Raw genomic sequence first — 23,432 nt, 5'->3', positions numbered from 1 at the left:
TAGACACTAAGCGCTGTCTCTTGGGTCTATCGACCCATTTTATGAAACACGCTATAGAGATACTTTCCAATTATCTGTCTATGATATCGAAAGAGTCAACTGCCCCTTGCGGGGAGGAGATTGGGTCAGTAATGATTTTGACCCAAGAGGCTTTATGGATTCTTTGTCTTGGTACTCGCTCTCCAAAATATCTAAACTATACAATTTTTTTTTCATCCATCTACTGCAATCTATGCACTTTGTCTATTGTCCATTCGACTGCTGTGAATTCACTTTATCTTTTTCAAGCCTTAGAGGGCATGTGTTACCATTTACATCCACGTTAATTTCCGGCGGGTGTTTCCTGTAAAACTTCTCCTTTTTACTTTTATGATTAGTAGGTTCCGCCATGTAAAATAAAAATGGCTTGTACTCCCCTCCGGCGTCGGCGCCGATCCAGCGATGTTGATGTTGTGTTTTCCAGGACTCGCTTGTTGTAATGTCACATGAGCCCTGCAGCCAATCAGTGGCCTCTTCACTCTCACTTCCTTCTGACGAAACTAACATCCTGAGGAAGTCAAAACTACTGCTGCTGCTCTCTCACTTCCTCCGGCTGCCGGTTTAGTGTGAAGGAAATGACGGTGAAATGGCTGCTGATTGTCTGCAGGGCTGGTGTGACATAAAAACGTCACACAAGCCCCGGGAAAACCCAGCGTTGACATTTGAATGAGGCCTTATACAGAGATGATGGTCATTCCGTGATTAGGACGGACCACTGGACTCCTAATCCCCGAATGCAGAAAATTTCATTTCTACATGCACTGATTAACATTTTGGCATGTGTCCAGTTGGTGTTTATATATGAGCACACAGATCTGTGGTATAAAGCATGGAGGAGGGATTAAACTGCAGCTAGACAGGACCGCCTCGATTTCGAGCAAAGGGTCGGTGCAGCTAAAAGCTACAAAGTATTCTACCGTGAAAAAAATCTATCAGCCTGTGCGCACTATCCTTAGGTCGCTCCCCCTTTTGATTCACATTTCATAATGTAAAATAGGATCAAAACTAAATGTAATATCTTTTGTAACATGTATTACAGCTCCACTGTAAAAGGTACACAGGGAGTACAAGGGGTTAAAGGTATAAGTCCCCCAAAAGAGCCACTCGTATCCATGGGCACTAGTGGGTTTTGAGATTCCATACCGGACACAGCCAACAGACTCCACAGACTGGAGTGGCGCTGTTTTTTTTTTTTGGGGGGGGAGCAGACCTTGTTTTTGCACTTCTGTGTCGGAATCACTGAGCATATCTTTTTGATACTATAAGTGCTTATATAAAGTACAGATTTTATCAAATGCTTTAGTTTGGATTAAAGATGATTTTCAAGAAATGAACCAGAAGCGCACAGTAAATGTGTTATCCTCATTTCTTTTCTTTATGTTGAAGTACATTTTTTGACGGAACACAGAATGAAACACACACTGTGTGTCCTCCTTTTCGTTTACTCTATTTTGCTTCCTAATAGAATTAACACATAGATATATGGAAATAAAGCTTCCTAAGGCCATGTTCACACGATCCTTTTTTTCATGCGGAATTGCCGCGATTTTCCCGCTGCGGGTCCGCAGCTGTTTTCCATGCAGGGTACATTACATTGTACCCTATGGAAAACAGGAACTGCTGTGCCCACAATGCGGAAAAAAAAAAAAAAAAACCGCGCTGAATAGCTGCGGGAAAAAAGAAGTACCATGTCACTTCTTTTTTCGGAGCCGCAGCGGTTCTGCACCCATTGACCTCCATTGTGAGGTCAAACCCGCAGTAAAACCCGCAGATGAAAAAAATATCTGCGGGTTTTACTGCGGTTTGTGGTGCCGAACCGCTGCAGCAGGAAGTGCGGGGAAGCGGGCGGAAGTGCGTGGGTGGAGTGTGGCTGCCCCCCCGTGCTCCGATCCCGCCCCCCCGTGCTCCAATCCCACCGCCCCGTGCTCCGATGCCCCCCCCCAGAGCTCCGATGCCCCCCCGTGCCCTAATCTCCCCCCTTATACTTACCCGGCGTCCCGGTGTCCGTCCGGCCGTCTTCTCCCTGGGCGCCGCCATCTTGCAAAATGGCGGGCGCATGCGCAGTGCGCCCGCCGAATCTGCCAGCCGGCAGATTCGTTCCAAAGTGCAGTTTGATCACTGAGATATAACCTATCTCAGTGATCAAAATAAAAAAAAATAGTAAATGACACCCCCCCCCCCTTTGTCACCCCCATAGGTAGGGACAATAAAAAAAAATTAAGAATTTTTTTTTTTCCACTAAGGTTAGAATAGGGTTAGGTGTAGGGTTAGGGGTAGGGTTAGGGTTAGGGGTACGGTTAGGGGTAGGGTTAGGGTATTTTCAGCCATTTTAACTGCATAGAAAACTGCATAAAAAAAGGATAAAAAAAAGGATCAAAAAAAGGATCAAAAAACGCATCAAAAAAGGACAAAAAAAGGACCGAAAAAAGGACCTGCGTTTTCTGCCAAGAGCTGCATTTTTTTAAAAAACAGTCCTGAAAAAAAAAAGGATGGAAATCAGGAACGTGTGAACATACCCTTAGTCTGGCTTAGCTCAGCCATGTCCATCTCCTTCTCATTGTCTTATGGCGCTGTATCAGGAGCCATTCCATAACCCCCCCAATTCTTTTTGCAGTAGGATAGGAGACCATTAAAGCTGGATTTTCACTGCAGGATTATTGGGAAAAACAGCGGTAGGCAGTGAAATTATTTTTATGCAGGCCTAAAAATTATCCTTCACAGCAGCACATCATCCTATACAGACAGAACGTGTGCCGCTGAGCACAATCTTTTGCTGACTGTACTGGTGCTTATTGAAAATGGGATCTGCCTGTCTAATCAGACTGTTACAAGACCGCCGATAGCTGACCAATGGTCGGAAACCGTTCCTAAACCATGACTTTGGTATGGTGCGCTTGGCTTCAGCTTGCTACCAGCTGAACATGAAACTGAATGGCAAGAGAGTAAACCCTTTGATTTCTGAAAGATTTTACATGTCTGATTGATTCAGGGTAATGCAGGAAATGCTGCAGACTGATGCTCCACAAAATAGGTAGCCGTCGGGTGATCCACCCTTCAGCTGATCGTTCAGTTGACAGCTATTGCCCCTTAATCTTTTATGGCTACCCAAGTCCTTCTGAGTTGTCAGAGAAACCAGCTGCTAGACTTTCCTTTAGCTTCTCGTCTCGCGGATCACAAAAGTATCGGCTGTCTGAAATCCAACATGCCCGATCTTTCTCCTACCCGACAGGTTGAGGGAGAGTTTGGAGGCCTCCATACACTTTAGACCAACATTAGTTTGATAGGAATGGGGGCCATAACAAACATCGAGGGCTGCTACAGTGTATTTATTGTTTAATACAACCTACCTACTTTTTGGAAATCTGGACCCAAAAATGAGTGTTTGAATTAGAGTTCCTTTGCAGAGCTTGTCTTCGAGGTACACAATCTGTGCCCCAAAAGAAAAGAGTCTCCAGGCTCACCAGTTATACAGAACATATTCAGGTTCTCTTATGAGTCTGTATGACTACAGGAACAGATGTAGTTGCAGTTTCTAGGGAGCCAATGTGCCTGGGCATTGTGTTGTTGAGTAATATAGTATTGGATAGTATTAGAATAGGGTTGTCTCCATAGATCAGTAATTCTTAGGCCAGTTTCACATCTGTATCATGGTCCAAGCACAGACCATGATGAATGGACTAGTTGTGAATCCCTTAATCCGAACTCAAGAGCCTATTAGACTCTTGAGTTCCGGTTGGGAAACCCATATCCAGTCTATGAATTACAGAAGTGTGAACGTAGCCTTTAAACTGGCATTTATGACCATGCTCTTACTTGATACAAGCCTTTATCTGGTTGCATCAATTTTTGTTTGGGCACCATCTTTGACTTACACTGTGCTTCATTTATCTTTTACCTCTCTACTGTGGCTAGTATAACAATAAATTGAGAAATATTTGTCAACTTGACAGAAACTTTGACTTGGCTGGCCCATTTATCAGCTCGGGTTTGGTTTATAAATGATATATCTGAAGAAGGGGTTGGGATGTCCATGAAACGTTATCCAATAAAGTCCCTAAGCCTACTGTGATCCTGTGCCAATTTATCCACAGCGGAGCCCGGACGATACCACATTTCTTTCTCTCCTCCGGTTAGGTTTATGTCATTGCACGATCAATTATGTGGTTTTTGTTTCATTGGTTGCGGTACATAGATTTCCTCTCTAAAGCCCTGGATGATCATCTAGCGCTGAAACTTTTGGACTTGAATGGTTTGACATAAGCATTCAATGCGAAGCAAGTAATGGACAGTTTATACTATATTTACCAGCAGACACTTTGAAGACATCCATATAACTTTCAGCACATCTCTAATGCAGAAATATATTGGAAGAGGAAAAATAAAATTAATAAGTGTTGGTGGATATATGGGAATTTTCTTAAAACATATGAATTCTGTCTGTGATTTTACCATTTTTTTCAATTCATACTGCATTCCTACTTCACTTGTGTGGGTTCCTCCAACTATATATTTTCTTGACATGGGATTGTATAAGGTTGAAGGGAGTGACTGACTGTTGAATCCAAGTACAGATGCTTGGTGCACCCTTGACGTGGCCAAACAGTTCAGTGCACCTTCCCACCTACTTATTTCCCATCTGTCTCTGCCATTTTCTGGCTCCATGAAGCCAGAGCTGTCAATCAAAGGGAAGGGTGGGTGAAGGGGTGACGATAGATGGAAAACAAGACTCCTATTAAGAAGACATGATAACTTTGTTTCCGAAACCGCGGCACTCTTGTTCATGGGTTGTGATCTGCATCAAGTAAATTAGACAAGTGAGGGAGGATTTTTTTATTGTGAAAATGTAACCTGTTTCTAAGCATAAATTATTAACCAAATAGATTAGCTAAGAATCGTTTCATATGATGCAGCGACTTCACATAGAACATACTTTAGGAAATGTTCCTTGGTCCCATACACATTTTTGTGCACCGGTGTAACAGGGCAGATTAACCCCTCCACCCAGAATATACCCAGGGTCAAAGTGGCACAGTGCTCCAGGCAGCGCATGGGGAGCAGAGACCGCGAACGGGGTCCCAGGCAGCACACGGGGGCAGAGATAGCAAATGGGGTCCCAGGCATCATACAGGGACCCAGGCAGCACACAGGGGCAGAGATAGCAAACGGGGTCCCAGGCAGCACATGGGGACCCAGACAGCACACGGGGACCCAGACAGCACACGGGGGGCAGAGATAGCAAACAGGGTCCCAGGCAGCACATGGGGACCCAGACAGCACACGGGGCAGAGATAGCAAACGGGGTCCCAGGCAGCACATGGATTCCCAAGGCAGTGCACAGGGCCACAGGCACCACACAGGGGCCCCCAGGCAGCATACCAGGGCCCCAGACATCACACAGGGTATTCCAGAAAGCTCACAGGGGGTCCCAGCCAGCTCACAGGGGCCCTGCACACTGTCTCTGCCCCCTTGCGCGCTGTCTCTGCCCCCCTTGCGCTCTGTCTCTGCCCGTCTGTGCGATATCTGCAGACCCGTTCTTGAGAATAACGCTCAATCCTGTGCGATGTCTGGGACCCATGCACTGTAACCAACAACCTGTGCGCTGCCTGGGGCCCCTATATGCTGCCTGGGCCCCATATGTGCTGCCTGGGCCCCTGTGCACTGACAGGGGCCCTGTTATTAAGTGTATCTCTCATTGGTTCTCAAAAGCGTGAAAAATCTGATCTACAGCGGCTGGGGTATATTCTGGCACTGGAGGGGTTTAATCTGGCCTAGGCCAATTCATACCCCAGGGTATAGTGAGCTGCCTGGGGCCCCTGTGCGCTCTCTGGGGCCCTGTTTGCTGTCTCTGCTCCCCCGTTTGCTGCCTGGGGCTTCATTATTAAGTATATCACTCAATGGTGCTCAAAAGCCTGAAAAGTCTGATCTACAGCATTGGGGTATATTCTGGCCCAGAGGGGTAATAAACTGGCCTAGGCCAATTTATACCCCGGGGTATAATCTGGGCGGGGAGGTTAATCTGGCCTGTTACACCGGATTGAAGCCAGATGCAACTAGGAGGTTGTATGGAGCTAGAATACAATTGGTTCAAGAACTGACATAATTCTTTAATTTGTCTTTTTAGATTGAAATGTCAACAATTTCAGCCCAAGCGGGATCCACACTTAACAACTTGGTCATGAGAGCTCAAGATCTGGTCATTCTTCTACATTCCCTGCAAGTGGACAGACAAGAGTTTGTGTGCCTGAAATTTCTCATACTCTTCAGCCTCGGTGAGTACTATAGAATAATTGTAAACCTCAGAAGTAGAAAGTAATCCAGGCAAGATAGATAGTTTATTCAGATCTGATATATCAAGAAATAAAAGAAACTCATTTCTGATTTTATTCAATTCCCGTTGCGTTTTCTCACATAGTTCTCCTTTGTCTTAAGCCAACACTTTCAACTTGTCTATTTTGTGCCCATCACAAATCTGTGATAATGTAAATATGTAGCATAGGATATTAAAAGAAAAAAAATACCTAGAAGAACAGGATGTTTAAAAGAAAAGATGATGAGCGTTTCTGAAACCAGCGATGTAGCTATAGGGGGTTCAGAGGTAGCAATTGGACCCAGGACCTTGGAGTTCAAAAGGCAACACTATCATTCAAGAACAGACCAGTATTATAAATGGTACATGAAGCATCCAGGATCCAATTGCACCATGCAAAATACATATTAATGCCCTTCTACACGTTAGCTTTATTGATGGTACCAGTGCCTTCTTATTTGGTATAGGGACCAATGGACCCCATCCGGCACCAGGGCTTGGGTAATGCTTTGACCTTTGTGCGCCCTATAGTTATGATTCTGTAGAATATGGAATTAATCAAAATGTATTAATGTTGGTTCACCATAAGGTCTCCAGAGGTAATTTTTTACTTAAATTATTCTGGTCTTCCCAGCAAAGGCTGAAAAAGGAAAATGAATTAAATTGCTGTATCTCTTAGGATTTATCACTATAGCACTGTGGGAGGACAGGGAGCTGATTACACGGTGCAGTCTAAACTGAGTCTACAGACAGTGTGTGATGGCTCACTCACTAAAAGTTAATTATCAAGACCCAGAGCATTCACTTGTAATGTTATCAAGAATTTGAAAACAACACAAAGCAAATAATAATAATTTAAAACCACTTGAATTAACAGTTCATGTCCCACACAATAGTTAAGGGTTTGTGAACTTATGCACTTACATTAGTTACTTAGGTTCCCCTTTGAACTAGAATTAAATGGAATTAGAAGATGGAAATTGGTAAAATAAATTCTGCATAAAAGCCCAACATAGATGAGGCAAATGTGTTTTTCACTATCATTAAATAATAAAAATTGTCAAAAAGAGGCAAAAGATAAAAAATCTCCCAAATTTACTGAGGGCACCATTTTTTTTTTTGGCGGGGCAAAAGCTGATATACAGTTTGTAAGACATGACTCAAGAAGAAAAAAAAAACTAAAGACCCATATACATATTAGGTGAAAGTCGACAGGACCAGCTCACCATCTGATGTGTATCGGGGAGCTTCTCGAAGCTCCTTCTACAGATGTTGTTGTGGGAGAAGATCACATAGTTAGAGTTTCAAAGGCCAATATTTTTGGCCCATCTCATGGAAGATGATGAGAGAGGTCTAACAGAAGTTTTTTCCTCTCTTCCAATTAAAAATACACGAATGCTCGACTGAGCCGATCACTCTGCTCATGTGTTTGGGGGAGTTTGGAGAGATACTGTAGCTGTCTGCCAAGCGAATGTATGGCCAACAGCGTCCTCATGTGTATGGCCAGCTTTAAACTGACTATACATAGAAGATGACATCATTTCAAATGGATGATTTCGACCTTTTTTAATTCTGGAAGATTGGGAATTTTATCGATGATCATTCTCGATTGCCAAATATGTGATATATTAGGTTGATTTTTTGGCTGTTGTTGGCTGGAACCATAAGTTTATGGAATGATTGGCCAAATGAAGCTGCTTTACCGAGCAAACTCTGTTATGGATTTTTATTAACCCCTTAGTGACAGAGCCAATTTGGTACTTAATGACCAGGCCAATTTTTGCAATTCTGACCACTGTCACTTTATGAGGTTATAACTCTGGAACGCTTCAACGGATCCCGCTGATTCTGAGATTGTTTTTTCGTGACATATTGTACTTCATGTAAGTGGTAACATTTCTTCGATAATACTTGCGATTATTTATGAAAAAAACGGAAATATGGCGAAAATTTTTAAAATTTTGCAATTTTCAAACTTTGTATTTTTATGCCCTTAAATCAGAGAGATATGTCACAAAAAATAGTTAATAAATAACATTTCCCACATGTCTACTTTACATCAGCACAATTTTGGAAACAAAATTTTTTTTTGTTAGGGAGTTATAAGGGTTAAAAGTTGACCAGCAATTTCTCATTTTTACAACACCATTTTTTTTTTAGGGACCACATCACATTTGAAGTCATTTTGAGGGGTCTATATGATAGAAAATAATGAAGTGTGACACCATTCTAAAATCTACACCCCTCAAGGTTCTCAAAACCACATTCAAGAAGTTTATTAACCCTTTACGTGCTTCACAGGAACTGAAACAATGTGGAAGGAAAAAATGAACATTTAACTTTTTTTTGCAAACCTCTTAATTCAGAACCATTTTTTTTATTTTCACAAGTGTAAAAACAGAAATTTAACCATAAATTTTGTTACGCAATTTCTCCTGAATACGCCAATACCCCATATGTGGGGGTAAACCACTTTTTGGGCACACCGCAGAACTTAGAAGTGAAGGAGCGCCGTTTGACTTTTTCAATGCAGAATTGGCTGGAATTGAGATCGGACGCCATGTCACGTTTAGAGAGCCCCTGATGTGCCTAAACAGTGGAAACTCCCCACAAGTGACACCATTTTGGAAACTAGACCCCTTAAGGAACTTATATAGATGTGTGGTGAGCACTTTGAACCCCCAAGTGCTTCACAGAAGTTTATAACGTAGAGCCGTGAAAATAAAAAATCGCTTTTGTTTACACAAAAATGATCTTTTCGCCCACAAATTCTTATTTTCACAAGGGTAACAGGAGAAATTAGACCACAAAAGTTGTTGTGCGATTTCTCCTGAATACGTCGATACCCCATATGTGAGGGTAAACCACTGTTTGGGCGCACTGCAGAGCTTGGAAGTGAAGGAGCGCCGTTTTACTTTTTCAATGTAGAATTGGCTGGAATTGAGATTGGACGCCATGTCGCGTTTGGAGAGCCCCTGATGTGCCTAAACAGTGGAAACCCCCCACAAGTGACCCCATTTTGGAAACTAGACCCCTTAAGGAACTTATCTAGATGTGTGGCGAGCACTTTGAACCCCCATGTGCTTCACAGAAGTTTATAACGTAGAGCCGTGAAAAAAAAAATTGCATTTTTTCTACAAAAATGATCTTTTTGCCCACAAATTTTTATTTTCACAAGGGTAACAGGAGAAATTAGACCACTAAAGTTGTTGTGCAATTTCTCCTGAGTATGTCGATACCCAATATGTGGGGGTAAACCACTGTTTGGGCGCACCGCAGAGCTTGGAAGAGAAAGAGTGCCGTTTTACTTTTTCAATGTAGAATTGGCTGGAATTGCGTCGTTTGGCATTCCGTCGCAATCCGTCGTTTTGGACAAGAAACGGAACCTGCAAATGTGCCCGCAGGATGCGTTTTTTGCCCATAGACTTGTATTGCCGACGGATCGTGACGGATGGCCACACGTCGCGTCCGTCGTGCACTGGATCAGTTGTGTTTTGGCGGAGTGTCGGCACAAAAAAACGTTCAATGAAACGTTTTTTTGTACGTCGCATCCGCCATTTCTGACCGCGCATGCGTGGCCGTAACTCCGCCCCCTCCTCCCCAGGACATAGATTAGGCAGCGGATGCGTTGAAAAACTACAGCTGCTGCCCACGTTGTGCACAATTTTCACAACGTGCGTCGGTATGTCGGGCCGACGCATTGCGACGGCCCCGTACCGACGTAAATGTGAAAGAAGCCTAACCCTAAATTTAGCCCCAACCCTAACCCTAAATTTAGCCCCAACCCAAACCATATATTTAGCCCCAACCCTAGCCCTAACCCTACCCCTACCCCTAACCCTAACCTAACCCTACCCCTAACCCTACCCCTAACCCTACCCCTAACCCTACCCCTAACCCTACACCTAACCCTACCCCTAACCCTACCCCTAACCCTACCCCTAACCTAACCCTACCCCTAACCCTACCCCTACCCCTAACCCTACCCCTAACCCTACCCATAACCCTAACCCTACCCCTAACCCTAACCCTACCCCTAACCCTACCCCTAACCCTACCCCTAACCCTAACCCTACCCCTAACCCTAACCCTAACCCTACCCCTAACCCTAACCCTACCCCTAACCCTACCCCTAACCCTAATTTTAGCCCCAACTGCTGTTCTCCTGCCGGCCGGCAGATGGAGACAGATGGCGGGCGCACTGGGCATGCGTCCGCCATGTTCTTCTGCCGGCGGCCAGGAGGAGCAGCAAGAGGATCCAGGGACACAGGTGAGTATTGTAGGGTCCCCGAATCCCCCTATTTCTCTGTCCTCTGATGTGCGATCACATCAGAGGACAGAGAATTACACTTTACTTTACTTTTTTTTTTTTTTTGCGGTCGCCGGTAAACAGTTAATTACCGGCGATCGCAAAACAGGGGTCGGTAAAACCGACCCCGATCATGCTCTTTGGGGTCTCGGCTACCCCCGGCAGCCGAGACCCCAAAGATTCTCCCGGTGCCGGCCGGCGGGCGCACTGCGCATGCGCTCGCCATTTTAAAGATGGCGGCGCCCACCGGGAGACACGAGGAGCATCGGGGGAGCTAGGTGAGTATTGTGGGGCCACCTGGGACCCCTTTTCTCTGTCCTCCGATGTGCGATCACATCGGAGGACAGAGAAATTAAAAAGAGATCGCTTTTTTTTTTTTTTTTTTTTTTGCGATCGCCGGTAAACGGTTAATTACTGGTAATCGCAAATGCGGGGTGGGTTAAAAAACCCCCGAATCATGTTCTCTGGGGTCTCGGCTACCCCCGGCAGCTGAGACCCCGGAGAAAATCGGCCTGTGGGGGGCGCTATTGACTTTTTCCACAGTGCCGTTAATTAACGGCGCTGTGGTTTAAGTACCCTTAGCGGCCGCCGTTAAAAGGCGTATCGGCGGTCGCTAAGGGGTTAAACCACCTTCCAAACCTGCCAAGTCTGTGATATTAATGGTCATAACTTTTGTATCAAAGGTTTTACTTACGATTCATGTGTTACATTTCCGACTATAAATGTCTTGGGTGTTTAGCTACATTTATACGTCTAGAAGGTTGAGACAAATTTGTCATCCTAAGTGCACCATTCGAGGAAATTTTTATTTTACCTGTAACTTTTAGATACTATTAAGAAATCCTGTCCAAGAAATTGAAGAAATGCTTCTTGGACAATACATAAACTATATTTACACATTTATATATTCCACCATGTAGAATTTTGCCAAAATGATTTTTGGAAAACTTTATTGTGGGAATGATTAGGGCAGTTTTACAACATCACTATTAAACCATGCAATATATGGCCATATAGTTAGTGTACAAGCAGCAACAATTAGATAATGTGACACTGCTCCATTCCATCTACAGTGGTTTAGCCTGATTTTTTTTTTCTCTTAAATAATTGTATATAAATACCACTTGTAAAAACTATGATGGCTCATACATTAGCTATTGTAATGGAGTTCCTTTTGAAAGGAATACTAGAAATTATTTTCTATAATTGCATAAACAGTGAACCCTGCAAATGGGCAGATTTTACTACGGTTTTACTCATCAACAGTGTGTCAAACATTGTCCCACTCAGGTCCTGCATGAAAGAAGATCAGAATGTTCTTTACCGAGTTATTACCGTTGAATGATGCATTCACCTCCTCTGCATCAATTCATAAAGTACATGGGCATGCGTACGAAGTTGCTCTTAATTTCTCTTATTGTATGCAATAGGAACTTCTAGTTTTGGGAGGTGGTAAGTCAGAATTTAGGACCTGCTTTCCCCCAAAAAATTTCAGGCAACTTTAACAATTAACCACCTAAAAGAAGTTGTCAGTGTAAGGAGATGGACATATTACCCACGTTCCTAAGAATATGTAAAATGTTATAACGTGCAACGTGAACTGAAATGTTCGCATTGTGTGAGGTTCAACAGTAGGTAGAGCGTGAGTTAATGGTAGGGACTAGCCCATAGAGGGAGACATTGAACTGAAAGGAAAAGGACAGTTTCTTGTTGGAACTTCAGAATGGACTCAAAGTGCATAGTAAGAGGACCTAAGGTCCATTGTGAGCAGTGTTGCAGTTCGTGGGTGTCCCCCTAGTCATGAGAGGAGACTGAAAAAAATGGGATAGCGTGATGAGGAGAAGAAACGAGGAAAGTAACAGCGAGACGGAGGGAACTACCGGAGACTGGTACTGGGAGAGGACGCCTAGCAGTATGGCCCAGAGTCTACAATTCATAAAAGTAATGGGCCAGGACACAACAGAGTATGTGGGACAAAGAGAGTGCCCCAGGCGAGAATTCCAGAGTGTCAGGACAAAAAGTACTGGCCATTAAGAGGATAGAGGTGGAACCACAGGTTGAGTAAAGGGCTCTGGCTAGCCGCACTGTGGTACATGAGTTGGGTTGTAGTGGATTAGTAAGGGGCAGTGAAGAGAAAGAAATAGTTAAGAGAAGAGAGATTGGGATTGAAACTGTGTGAGAAAAATGTTGGATAGCGTGAAAGAAATGTTCATCAAAATATGTGCCCGCTATCTCCTGTATATAATCCCTTCCCAGTTATCATTAAACAAAACGTTTATTTTCGACTGGTAGTCTTACTCCTTGAATTGTCCAACACCTGGTCATTGTAAACCAGCGTCATCGTTTACATCCAATCTACATGGGCGTAGCTCCCTCACAGCAAAAATCCATACACCCAGCCAGGACCCCATTCTTTATATAGCATGTTGGGGTGTAAGAGACGAATACCTCGCCCATGGCTACCGCCCCACACCAAGTCACATCAACACTAAATGACCTTGGAACCAAGCACAGGCGCTCGGTGCACTCTTGATGAGCAGTTTAATGCACCTTCCTACCTCCTTGTCCTGAATCTATATCTGCGGCTTCTTTATTAATTGATAGCTCCGGTTTTACAGTTGGCAGAGGAGGGCAGAGATTGATGGAAAACAAATAGTTGGGAATGTGCACTGAGCTGCTTGGCCACTTCGAGGGTGATCCAAGTCCCGGTGCTTGGTTTGAAGTTATTTTATGCTGACACTCCCTCTAAACAGACTCTCTCCTGTGGAGTATACAACCATCTTAGCATCACTGAAAGCCCACCACAACAGAAAATCTTTACATTTTGGACTGTGGTGGGACCGGAGCTGTAGACTTAAATTTTTTTTTCAGACACTTTTGAGTCAAAACATTTGTGATCAGCTGCAACCTTGAGTGGAGATCTCTGTGTAAAGTTGGTTTACATGGGCAGATAACAAGTTGATCGACATTGGTTTATTGCGCTCTTATGAGTTCATGCAAACTTTATGGAGACAGTATGGTAGATGTGCTACCGATAGCCATAACTTTACATATCTTGTAAGCAATCCAATCAATCGATAAAGAGTGATTTGGGTGTCTGTTGGCTGATCGGTGACAAGTTCACACGGCGCAAAGATTGGGAATGAGATTTTCTCTAATAGCTCATTTTGGTGATTATCAACCCATGCAAAGGCAACATCACTCTCACTTTAGGCTACACAAAGCCATAACCAGCACAGCCTGGTGTTCAATTGCTTCAAGCTACATTACAGTTGGGTCAAGACTCATGAGTCATCTCGAATACACTCTTTTGACTCCCACTACCTCCAATGTCAGGAACTAATATTTCCTCTTTAATGGGGTTTTCTACTTTTAGGAAAGTGGACCCAGAAGTTCCTACCATACATAAAACTAAGAAAACAGAGCAGGTACTCATTCTTCCAGCATCAACCTCAGCATTCGCTACTGAGCTCAGTGATGATCTACAGCTGTAATGTGCACTGTTGATGTGACAGCTAGGACACCAAACCCTAAACAGCGGGGTAGAGTCGGCGCATGACCGGTGGAGGGTAAATACATGCTCTGGTATTTAGTGCATTTGGGATCCACATTCTTGAAAGTCAAAAAACCCTTTAAATACTTTTTCACAAGATTTCACTTGGTCCATTACAGCTGACTGAAGCCTTCCCTTTTGGAACCAAAAAGAACCTCCTTCTGCAAATTAGAATGTATAACAATACAAAGATCACAAAAAAAAAGAGAAATAAGGTATAATAAGGGCAACTAATTCATCAAAAAATGTTAAAAGTTTAATATTAAATAAAAATACAAAATAACGTGGTAGTCAGACTAAAAAATACACATAACGAAATAAAATGACATAAGCATCCTAAATGTACACAAACAAAAAAAAATTCTGTAACGATAAATGGCATACAACAAAATATAATGTAATAATTGCATAAAAAATGCAAAATACTGGTAATAATGTTATAGGGTAAAAAAAACACTATGGTTATTGATAAGCTCAATAGGAACATGCAGCAGCAAGATAAAATATAAGAAAACATAACCAGTGCAGCAATAAACACGAAAGGCTACATGTGGTAGTACTCTAAGTGTCAATGACAAATAAAATTAAATGCAAAGAAGATAGAAAAACTAGCATGAAATTGCCCAGATTGAGATATATAAGTGTGTAAAGTAAATGACACAATCACATTAAGGCCATAACAAGGTGTTATATGTAATAGTACAGATCCAAAGTGCCAGTACGTATGTTAACAGTTGTATACAAATAACCAGGATGCCACAAAAAGCCTAAATAAGAGATGTGTATTATGGGGGAAACCCCAAATGTTAAATACTGCATATACCTAGATTCACGATGCCAGTAGTATGCCGACTAGGGAACAGGAGGGGGTGCACAGGCACCTTGACGCGCGTTTCTCCAAACATTAGGCTTCATCAGGAGACTAATGGAAACCACCCCCCACACACTGTCGCCATGATACCTAGCTAGTTTTTGAGGCTATAATATAGTATTGACTCTTACTTTAGTGATCTAGTTCATTGTGCTGACCATTATTATTCACAATACCAGAATGGGAAAATGTATCTCAGGCACAGCTGTGCCTTTAAGGTAAATATTTGCTGGTTGTATTTGCGGCTCGTTGTTTATGTGTGCGAGACACCGAAGCAGAAGTTGAATTTTTGTTCCAAAATAGACCCTGTTTGCAGCACTGTGTCCAAATCTGATTACGAGGGGAACTGCAGATACGGTGTCGGCACAACATTGCTGTTGATACTCGTCTCGGAATTAGAGCAGCAGATAGATTGCTGAATGTACGTCACTCGGGTTCTATTAAGCCTGTCACTCCACGGGAACAAGAGATTTCTCATCGCCGCAGAGTCTCTGGCCAATCCTGCTTAGACTATTTCATGCACTTGTTTGTCTCTCAGACAAAATAGAATGAGATGGTCCGGGTCAAGTGGTATAAGGGTAAAGGATGGAAAATTTTTGCAGCTCCATTAAAAACTAGTAAGTGCTATCAATTCATTCTGCTTGTTGATTCATTGATTAATTATATGATTTAGGTTCAAGTGGATTATATTATTGATATTAATATTATTTTGCTTAATGGCTTTCAGCTTGATGAACGCTCTGTAGGAAGATCGATCTTGTGCAAGCCTAGATAGGTCCACCAGGGTCTTCTCCGCCTGTTTTGATTGTATCAAGCCATTGGGTTGCTGGTCATTTTCTTCACTTTGTTCCGTTTGTTCTTTTGACCATGATGTTTTTCTCTGGTGATTGGTCACTTCATATGATGTGTCCAAAGTTCACTTTGTTCCGCCTATTCTTTTGACCATGATGTTTTTCTCCGGTGATTGGTCTTTTCGTATGATGCGTCCAAGGTATAGGGACCACCATTCAAGCTTTGACTTTTAGCGCGTGTTATTGTTCTCGTGAAGTGTATGTTCATCTTTGGGCAACGTATTTCATTAAATACATTGTATTCCCAGTTTTGTATTGACCCTCAGTTACAACTTGTATTATACTCCAGAGCTGCATGTATAATTCTGCATGTTGCTAGACTGAAATCTCTTTGCTGCCTCGATTTTCTGTAAATCTGGCAACTCCATAAAGTCTAATTTTTTTTATTCCAGGCATTGAACAGTGATACAATATAAGGATATTTTTTATTTTTGTGATAAGAATGCAACAACATAAAGTTCTCCTTATGACAAGAGAATGGGGTTTTATTCATAGCATTTGGATCTGGTACAGCATTATCTCTTGTGTTATGAGCGGAAGCCATGATGCTATTAAGAGCAAAGAAGTAGCTAAGTTTTTAGAAATGTGTCTGTCAACAAGGTCTGGAACTGTTTATAATGACCAGCAGAATTGTGAATGCAGCTCTGGTCTACAATGCAGGTTTGTAATTTTAGAATATTAAAAAAAAACAACTAAATATGGTAAAATCCATAGATAGTTATATTATACTAGATGGTGGCCCGATTCTAATGCATCGGGTATTCTAGAATATGCATGTCCACGTAATATATTGCACAACCCACGTAGTATATTGCCCAGCCACGTAGTATACAGCACAGAGCCACATAGTATATACCACAGCCCACGTAGTATATAGCACAGACACGTAGTATATTGCCCAGTCACGTAGTATACAGCACAGCCCACGTAGTATATAGCACAGACACGTAGTATATTGTCCAGCCACGTAGTATACAGCACAGAGCCATGTAGTATACAGCACAGCCCACGTAGTATATTGCCCAGCCACGTAGTGTACAGCACAGAGCCACGTAGTATATAGCACAGACATGTAGTATATTGAACAGCCAAGTAGTATATTGCACAGCGATGTAGTATATAGCACAGCCACAGAGTATATACTCACCTTCCGTCTGCTTCTGTCACTGACGCATGTGCTGCACTGTTTCCTGCAGTTGCAGCCGTCATGAATAACCGTAGCCATCATCAGTGACCGCGGCTGCAAATTTAGTCCCCGGCTTTTGTCGGTGGTAGGCCCAACAGCGCCCATGGTCCCGGCCGACTCCGCCCCCTTTGCAGCGCTTCTGGCCGGGCCTTCATGGAGTGGGTGGGGACTCGCTCTGCATACTTCCTGGCCGCTCCTGTCCTTTTGTCTACGCCCACTGGCTGGCCTCGACCAATGAATATCCGGGACAGACAGACGGAAGTGCCCCTTAGACAACTATATAGATAGATGTATCATCAGCTGTATTGCTACTGTCTGTATTCAAAAATCTTCTAATTTTTTTTATTACCTTACAGTGTCTTAGTGAGGTGTCTGGGGCCCACCCTACAGCTATATACTAATATCTGTTAGCCGTTATCACTGTTATAGTGGAGCATCGACTGTAAAACACAGGCGGCTCCTGCACATCTACTGTGCACATGCTATAACTGGGATGCATAATTACGGTAGTTTGCATTAATGGGGTTCTTTGGTTAAAACAAGTTGTCACCGATCCATGGGCTCCACAGGATAGGTGGTACACTGGTAGCTTATTAATTGTTTGTGTCCGACCATTAGAAACTGCACCGATCGGAAGAAAGGGAAACTTTTACCTCTATGTTAAAATGCAGAGGCACGTGGGAAGTCTGACGGCAGCTCCATTTATCCTTTTTTGACTCGTCAGAAAATTACAAGAGCAGCGCTCGCAGCCACTGAGGGAATGAATGGATCAGTGGTCAAGTCGCACATGAAACTCCAGTCTAATGAGGATAAAAGCTCCACGTTATGCCGATCGGTGCTGGTCCCAGCAGTCAGACTCCACCAATCTATATATTATCTGTATCGCTTATCATGTGGAGAGTTGATTACTTTTTTTCACCTGAGAACCCATGTAAGTGCATCTTGATCCCAAGTATTTAATCACTAATGGAAATAAAGAATCTTCTCCTAATTAATATCAGAGAGAACAAATGACTGCCATACACAACACAATCCACAAAATCAAGACCAATAATACTACATGTAAGGGAGAAATACCGCCACACCATGAATGGACAACATTTTCCACTACTTGGTGACCAAATAATGCATACTGTACAAAGAAGAAATACCATGACACCATGACTTGGACCGCATAGTGACCGAATTATACCAAACACAAGGGACAAATACCGCCACACCATGACCAGATCACATATTACCAGCATATAGCAACCAAATAATACCACACATACAAGGGACAAATACCACCACACCATGACCAGACCACAGATTACCATCTCATAGTGACCGAATATAGTGAATGCAAACCATAACACTTAACTCTGGTATTTAACATTAGATATTATACACAAGAGCTCTGTATATAGTATATGGTAAGTGTACAGGTAATACAGTGATCAACAGTGATATTATACACAGAAGCTCTGTATATAGTGTATAATGTACAGGTAATACAGTTATCACCAGGGACATTATACACAAGATATCGGTATATAGTGTATAGTATGCGTGTACATGTAATACACTGATTAACCAGTGATGTCTCTAGGTAAAGTCGTTTATCTTTGCTTTTCTTCATCTGGCACAGACCACCATCACTTCTTCCATCCAGGACTTGTCTCTGCAGAAAATTAACACACAGTCATCAATAGCTGATCACTTCTAGAGCACATTCCCCATCTTCTACACTATACCAGATTAAGGAAAAAAGCTCACAGTAACAGGACCTCCCTTTTGCTCCCCCCCCATGGAAAAACAGTTTCCTAAAAAGTAAATTATATTACAGTAGTAATAATGTCCCTAATTGGACCCTAAAGTAATTATGTTCCCCACTTGCCACCATAAACTAATAATGTATGTTCCTCATTCTGGCCCCCAAGCAGTGAGTTCCTCATCCTGGGCCTCTTTATTTAATAATGTCTCTTGTCCAGCCTGGGCCCAATATGTCCCTTGTCCTGGGCCCCATATGTCCCTTGTCCTGGCCCCCATATGTGCATCCTGGCCCTTTTATATCCATCTCGGCCCTTGTACATGCATTGTTAAAGAAAGTGTTAAATAAACACCCCTCCTCCTCTCTTTTAAAGGTTTACCCTTTTAATATATTGCAATCATCATATTATACAGCACTGTGTACTTACAATTGCTCATTTTGCCTTTCTACCCAGCCAATTCTTCTCTTTTCCCTGCTCTATATAGAATCAGGAAGTTTTTCCCTGCATGAGTCATTCCCTTCTTCAACTTGTGACCCGGCTGCTCCCTCCCCCTTCTGCCAGGAACTTTTGCAGTGATGACTCATACAGGGAAAATTGATCTCCTGTTTCTACATAGATCTCTAGATTTTAAAGGAAAAATGTCACCCCCAAAACCAAAGATGAGATAAGCCCACCAGCTTCAGGGACTTATCTACAGCATTCTGAAATGCTGTAGATAAGCCCTGATGTATCCTGAAAGGTGAGAAAAAGAGGTTAGATTATACTCACCCAGGGGCGGTCCCGCTGCGGTCTGGGTCCGATGGACATTGCGGTCCGGGGCCTCCTATCTTCAAAGGATGATGTCCTTTTCTTGTATTCACACTGTGGCTCTGGCGCACTTTGTCTGCCCTGTTGAGGGCAGAACAAAGTACTGCAGTGCTCAGGTGCCGGGCCTCTCTGACCTTTCCCGGCACCTGCGCACTGCAGTACTTTGCTCTGCCCTCATCAGGGCAGACAAAGTACACCTGCGCCTGAGCCGCAGTGTGAATACAAGAAGAGGACATCATCGTAAGAAGATGGGAGGCCCCGGACTGGACCGAGATGCCCATCAGACCCGGACCGCAGCGGGACCGCCCCTGGGTGAGGAGAACATAATTTTACCTCTATATAAGTCACTAGTTACACCACACTTAGAATTCTGTGTACAATTCTGGTCTCCGGTGTATAAGACAAAGCTGAACTGGAGCAGGTGCAGAGAAGAGCGACCAAGGTTATTAGAGGACTGGGGGGTCTGCAATACCAATACCAATACCTACATCTCCTCTCTAGTCTCAGTCTACCACCCTACCCATGCCCTCCGCTCCGCTAATGACCTCAGGTTAGCATCCTCAATAATCAGAACCTCCCACTCCCGTCTCCAAGACTTTACACGTGCTGCGCCGATTCTTTGGAATGCACTACCTAGGTTAATACGATTAATCCCCAATCCCCACAGTTTTAAGCTTGCCCTAAAAACTCATTTGTTCATACTGGCCTACCGCCTCAATGCATTAACCTAACGATCCCTGTGTGGCCTATTTAAAAAAAAAAAAACAATCAGGTTCCTCGTATCATGTTCTCATTCACTTTATGCAGTTAATAGCCCTCTGTGTCTGTACTGTTACATACTTAGGCAGTTAACTGGTTCATGCAGCTTTACATGAACACCTGAGCCTTACACTTTGGCCGGTCCGAATAACTAAAGCAATTGTTACCATCCACCTCTCGTGTCTCCCTTTTTCCTCATAGTTTGTAAGCTTGCGAGCAGGGCCCTCATTCCTCTTGGTATCTATTTTGAACTGTGATCTCTGTTATGCTGTAATGTCTATTGTCTGTACAAGTCCCCTCTATAATTTGTAAAGCGCTGCGGAATATGTTGGCGCTATATAAATAAAAATTATTATTATTATACTTGGGGCTATTTAGTTTGGAAAAACGAAGTCTAAAGGGTGATCTTATTTTAATGTATAAATATATGAGGGGACAGTACAAAGACCTTTCTGATGATTTTTTTAATCATAGACCTGAGACAGGGACAAGGGGGCATCCTCTACGTCTCGAGGAAAGAAAGTTTAAGCATAATAACAGACGCGCATTCTTTACTGTAAGAGCAGTGAGACTATGGAACTCTCTGCCGTATGATGTTGTAATGAGTGATTCATTACTTAAATTTAAGAGGGGACTGGATACCTTTCTTGAAAAGTATAATGTTACAGGGTATATACACTAGATTCCTTGATAGGGCGTTGATCCAGGGAACTAGTCTGATTGCCGTATGTGGAGTCGGGAAGCAATTTTTTTCCCCAGTGTGGAGCTTACTCCACATGGTTTTTTTTTGCCTTCCTCTGGATCAACATGTTAGGGCATGTTAGGTTAGGCTATGGGTTGAACTACAGGTCCTTCTCAAAAAATTAGCATATAGTGTTAAATTTCATTATTTACCATAATGTAATGATTACAATTAAACTTTCATATATTATAGATTCATTATCCACCAACTGAAATTTGTCCGGTCTTTTATTGTTTTAATACTGATGATTTTGGCATACAACTCCTGATAACCCAAAAAACCTGTCTCAATAAATTAGCATATTTCACCCATCCAATCAAATAAAAGTGTTTTTTAATAACAAACAAAAAAACCAACAAATAATAATGTTCAGTTATGCACTCAATACTTGGTCGGGAATCCTTTGGCAGAAATGACTGCTTCAATGCGGCGTGGCATGGAGGCAATCAGCCTGTGACACTGCTGAGATGTTATGGAGGCCCAGGATGCTTCAATAGTGGCCTTAAGCTCATCCAGAGTGTTGGGTCTTGCGTCTCTCAACTTTCTCTTCACAATATCCCACAGATTCTCTATGGGGTTCAGGTCAGGAGAGTTGGCAGGCCAATTGAGCATAGTAATACCATGGTCAGTAAACCATTTACCAGTGGTTTTGGCACTGTGAGCAGGTGCCAGGTCGTGCTGAAAAATGAAATCTTCATCTCCATAAAGCATTTCAGCCGATGGAAGCATGAAGTGCTCCAAAATCTCCTGATAGCTAGCTGCATTGACCCTGCCCTTGATGAAACACAGTGGACCAACACCAGCAGCTGACATGGCACCCCACACCATCACTGACTGTGGGTACTTGACACTGGACTTCAGGCATTTTGGCATTTCCTTCTCCCCAGTCTTCCTCCAGACTCTGGCACCTTGATTTCCGAATGACATGCAAAATTTGCTTTCATCAGAAAAAAGTACTTGGGACCACTTAGCAACAGTCCAGTGCTGCTTCTCTGTAGCCCAGGTCAGGCGCCTCTGCCGCTGTTTATGGTTCAAAAGTGGCTTTACCTGGGGAATGCGGCACCTGTAGCCCATTTCCTGCACACGCCTGTGCACGGTGGCTCTGGATGTTTCCACACAAGACTCAGTCCACTGCTTCCTCAGGTTCCCCAAGGTCTGGAATCGGTCCTTCTCCACAATCTTCCTCAGGGTCCGGTCTCCTCTTCTCGTTGTACAGCGTTTTCTGCCACATTGTTTCCTTCCAACAGACTTACCATTGAGGTGCCTTGATACAGCACTCTGGGAACAGCCTATTTGTTGAGAAATTTCTTTCTGGGTCTTACCCTCTTGCTTGAGGGTGTCAATGATGGCCTTCTTGACATCTGTCAGGTCGCTAGTCTTACCCATGATGGGGGTTTTGAGTAATGAACCAGGCAGGGAGTTTATAAAAGCCTCAGGTATCTTTTGCATGTGTTTAGAGTTAATTAGTTGATTCAGAAGATTAGGGTAATAGGTCGTTTAGAGAACCTTTTCTTGATATGCTAATTTATTGAGACAGGTTTTTTGGGTTATCAGGAGTTGTATGCCAAAATCATCAGTATTAAAACAATAAAAGACCTGACAAATTTCAGTTGGTGGATAATGAATCTATAATATATGAAAGTTTAATTGTAATCATTACATTATGGTAAATAATGAAATTTAACACTATATGCTAATTTTTTGAGAAGGCCCTGTAAATGGACTTAAAGTCTTCTTTCAACCTCAATAACTGTTATGTTACTCTGTTACATGTCACAGTTACTGAATGGCACTGGCGGACACAGACAGAAAAGACCTCTGTACAAGAACAATATATGGACCCCTTGCTGCCCAAGAGATTCTAAAAATGCAAATATTCACCTGCTTTGGCTGTAGAAGTGGCTCTTCTTCCCTCTTGGGGCCCCTGTGCGGCCGCACAGGTTGCACCAATGATATGTCCGCCTCTCATGAGTGGCTTGTCTCTACCAGGAGTTTACATCACCAGGTCTGCCCTTACATTGGAAGATACCATGCGCATTATCTTCAATCCATCACCTATTAGTTGGCGTACATTGTTCAACCAAGATACATCAAACTATAGCACCATTTTGGCATTGCGATTGAGGTTGCTCCCTATTCTCTGCCCATTTTCTGATAGACTGCACCAACCTTGTTAAACGTGTCAAAAATGTGTCTGAAAAGCATCATTTTTGGAGAAAGCATAAACTTGGGCCAGATTTTCTGGCACCTGTAG

At 43.0% G+C, this 23,432-nt stretch overlaps 1 protein-coding gene across 1 annotated transcript in view; it reads left to right on the top strand.

The window, feature by feature from the left end:
- The window catches only part of NR5A1 (nuclear receptor subfamily 5 group A member 1), a 181,534-nt gene that overhangs the window by 125,066 nt on the left and 33,036 nt on the right, over positions 1-23,432 (top strand). The window contains exon 6 of the mRNA XM_069755547.1: positions 6,161-6,308. Coding sequence (XP_069611648.1) covers positions 6,161-6,308 — 148 coding nt within the window. The remainder of the gene's footprint in view (positions 1-6,160; positions 6,309-23,432) is intronic.

Source organism: Ranitomeya imitator, chromosome 2 (genome assembly GCF_032444005.1).
Source record: "Ranitomeya imitator isolate aRanImi1 chromosome 2, aRanImi1.pri, whole genome shotgun sequence".
NCBI lineage: Eukaryota > Metazoa > Chordata > Amphibia > Anura > Dendrobatidae > Ranitomeya > Ranitomeya imitator.
This window is presented reverse-complemented; position numbering and strand designations above follow the sequence as displayed.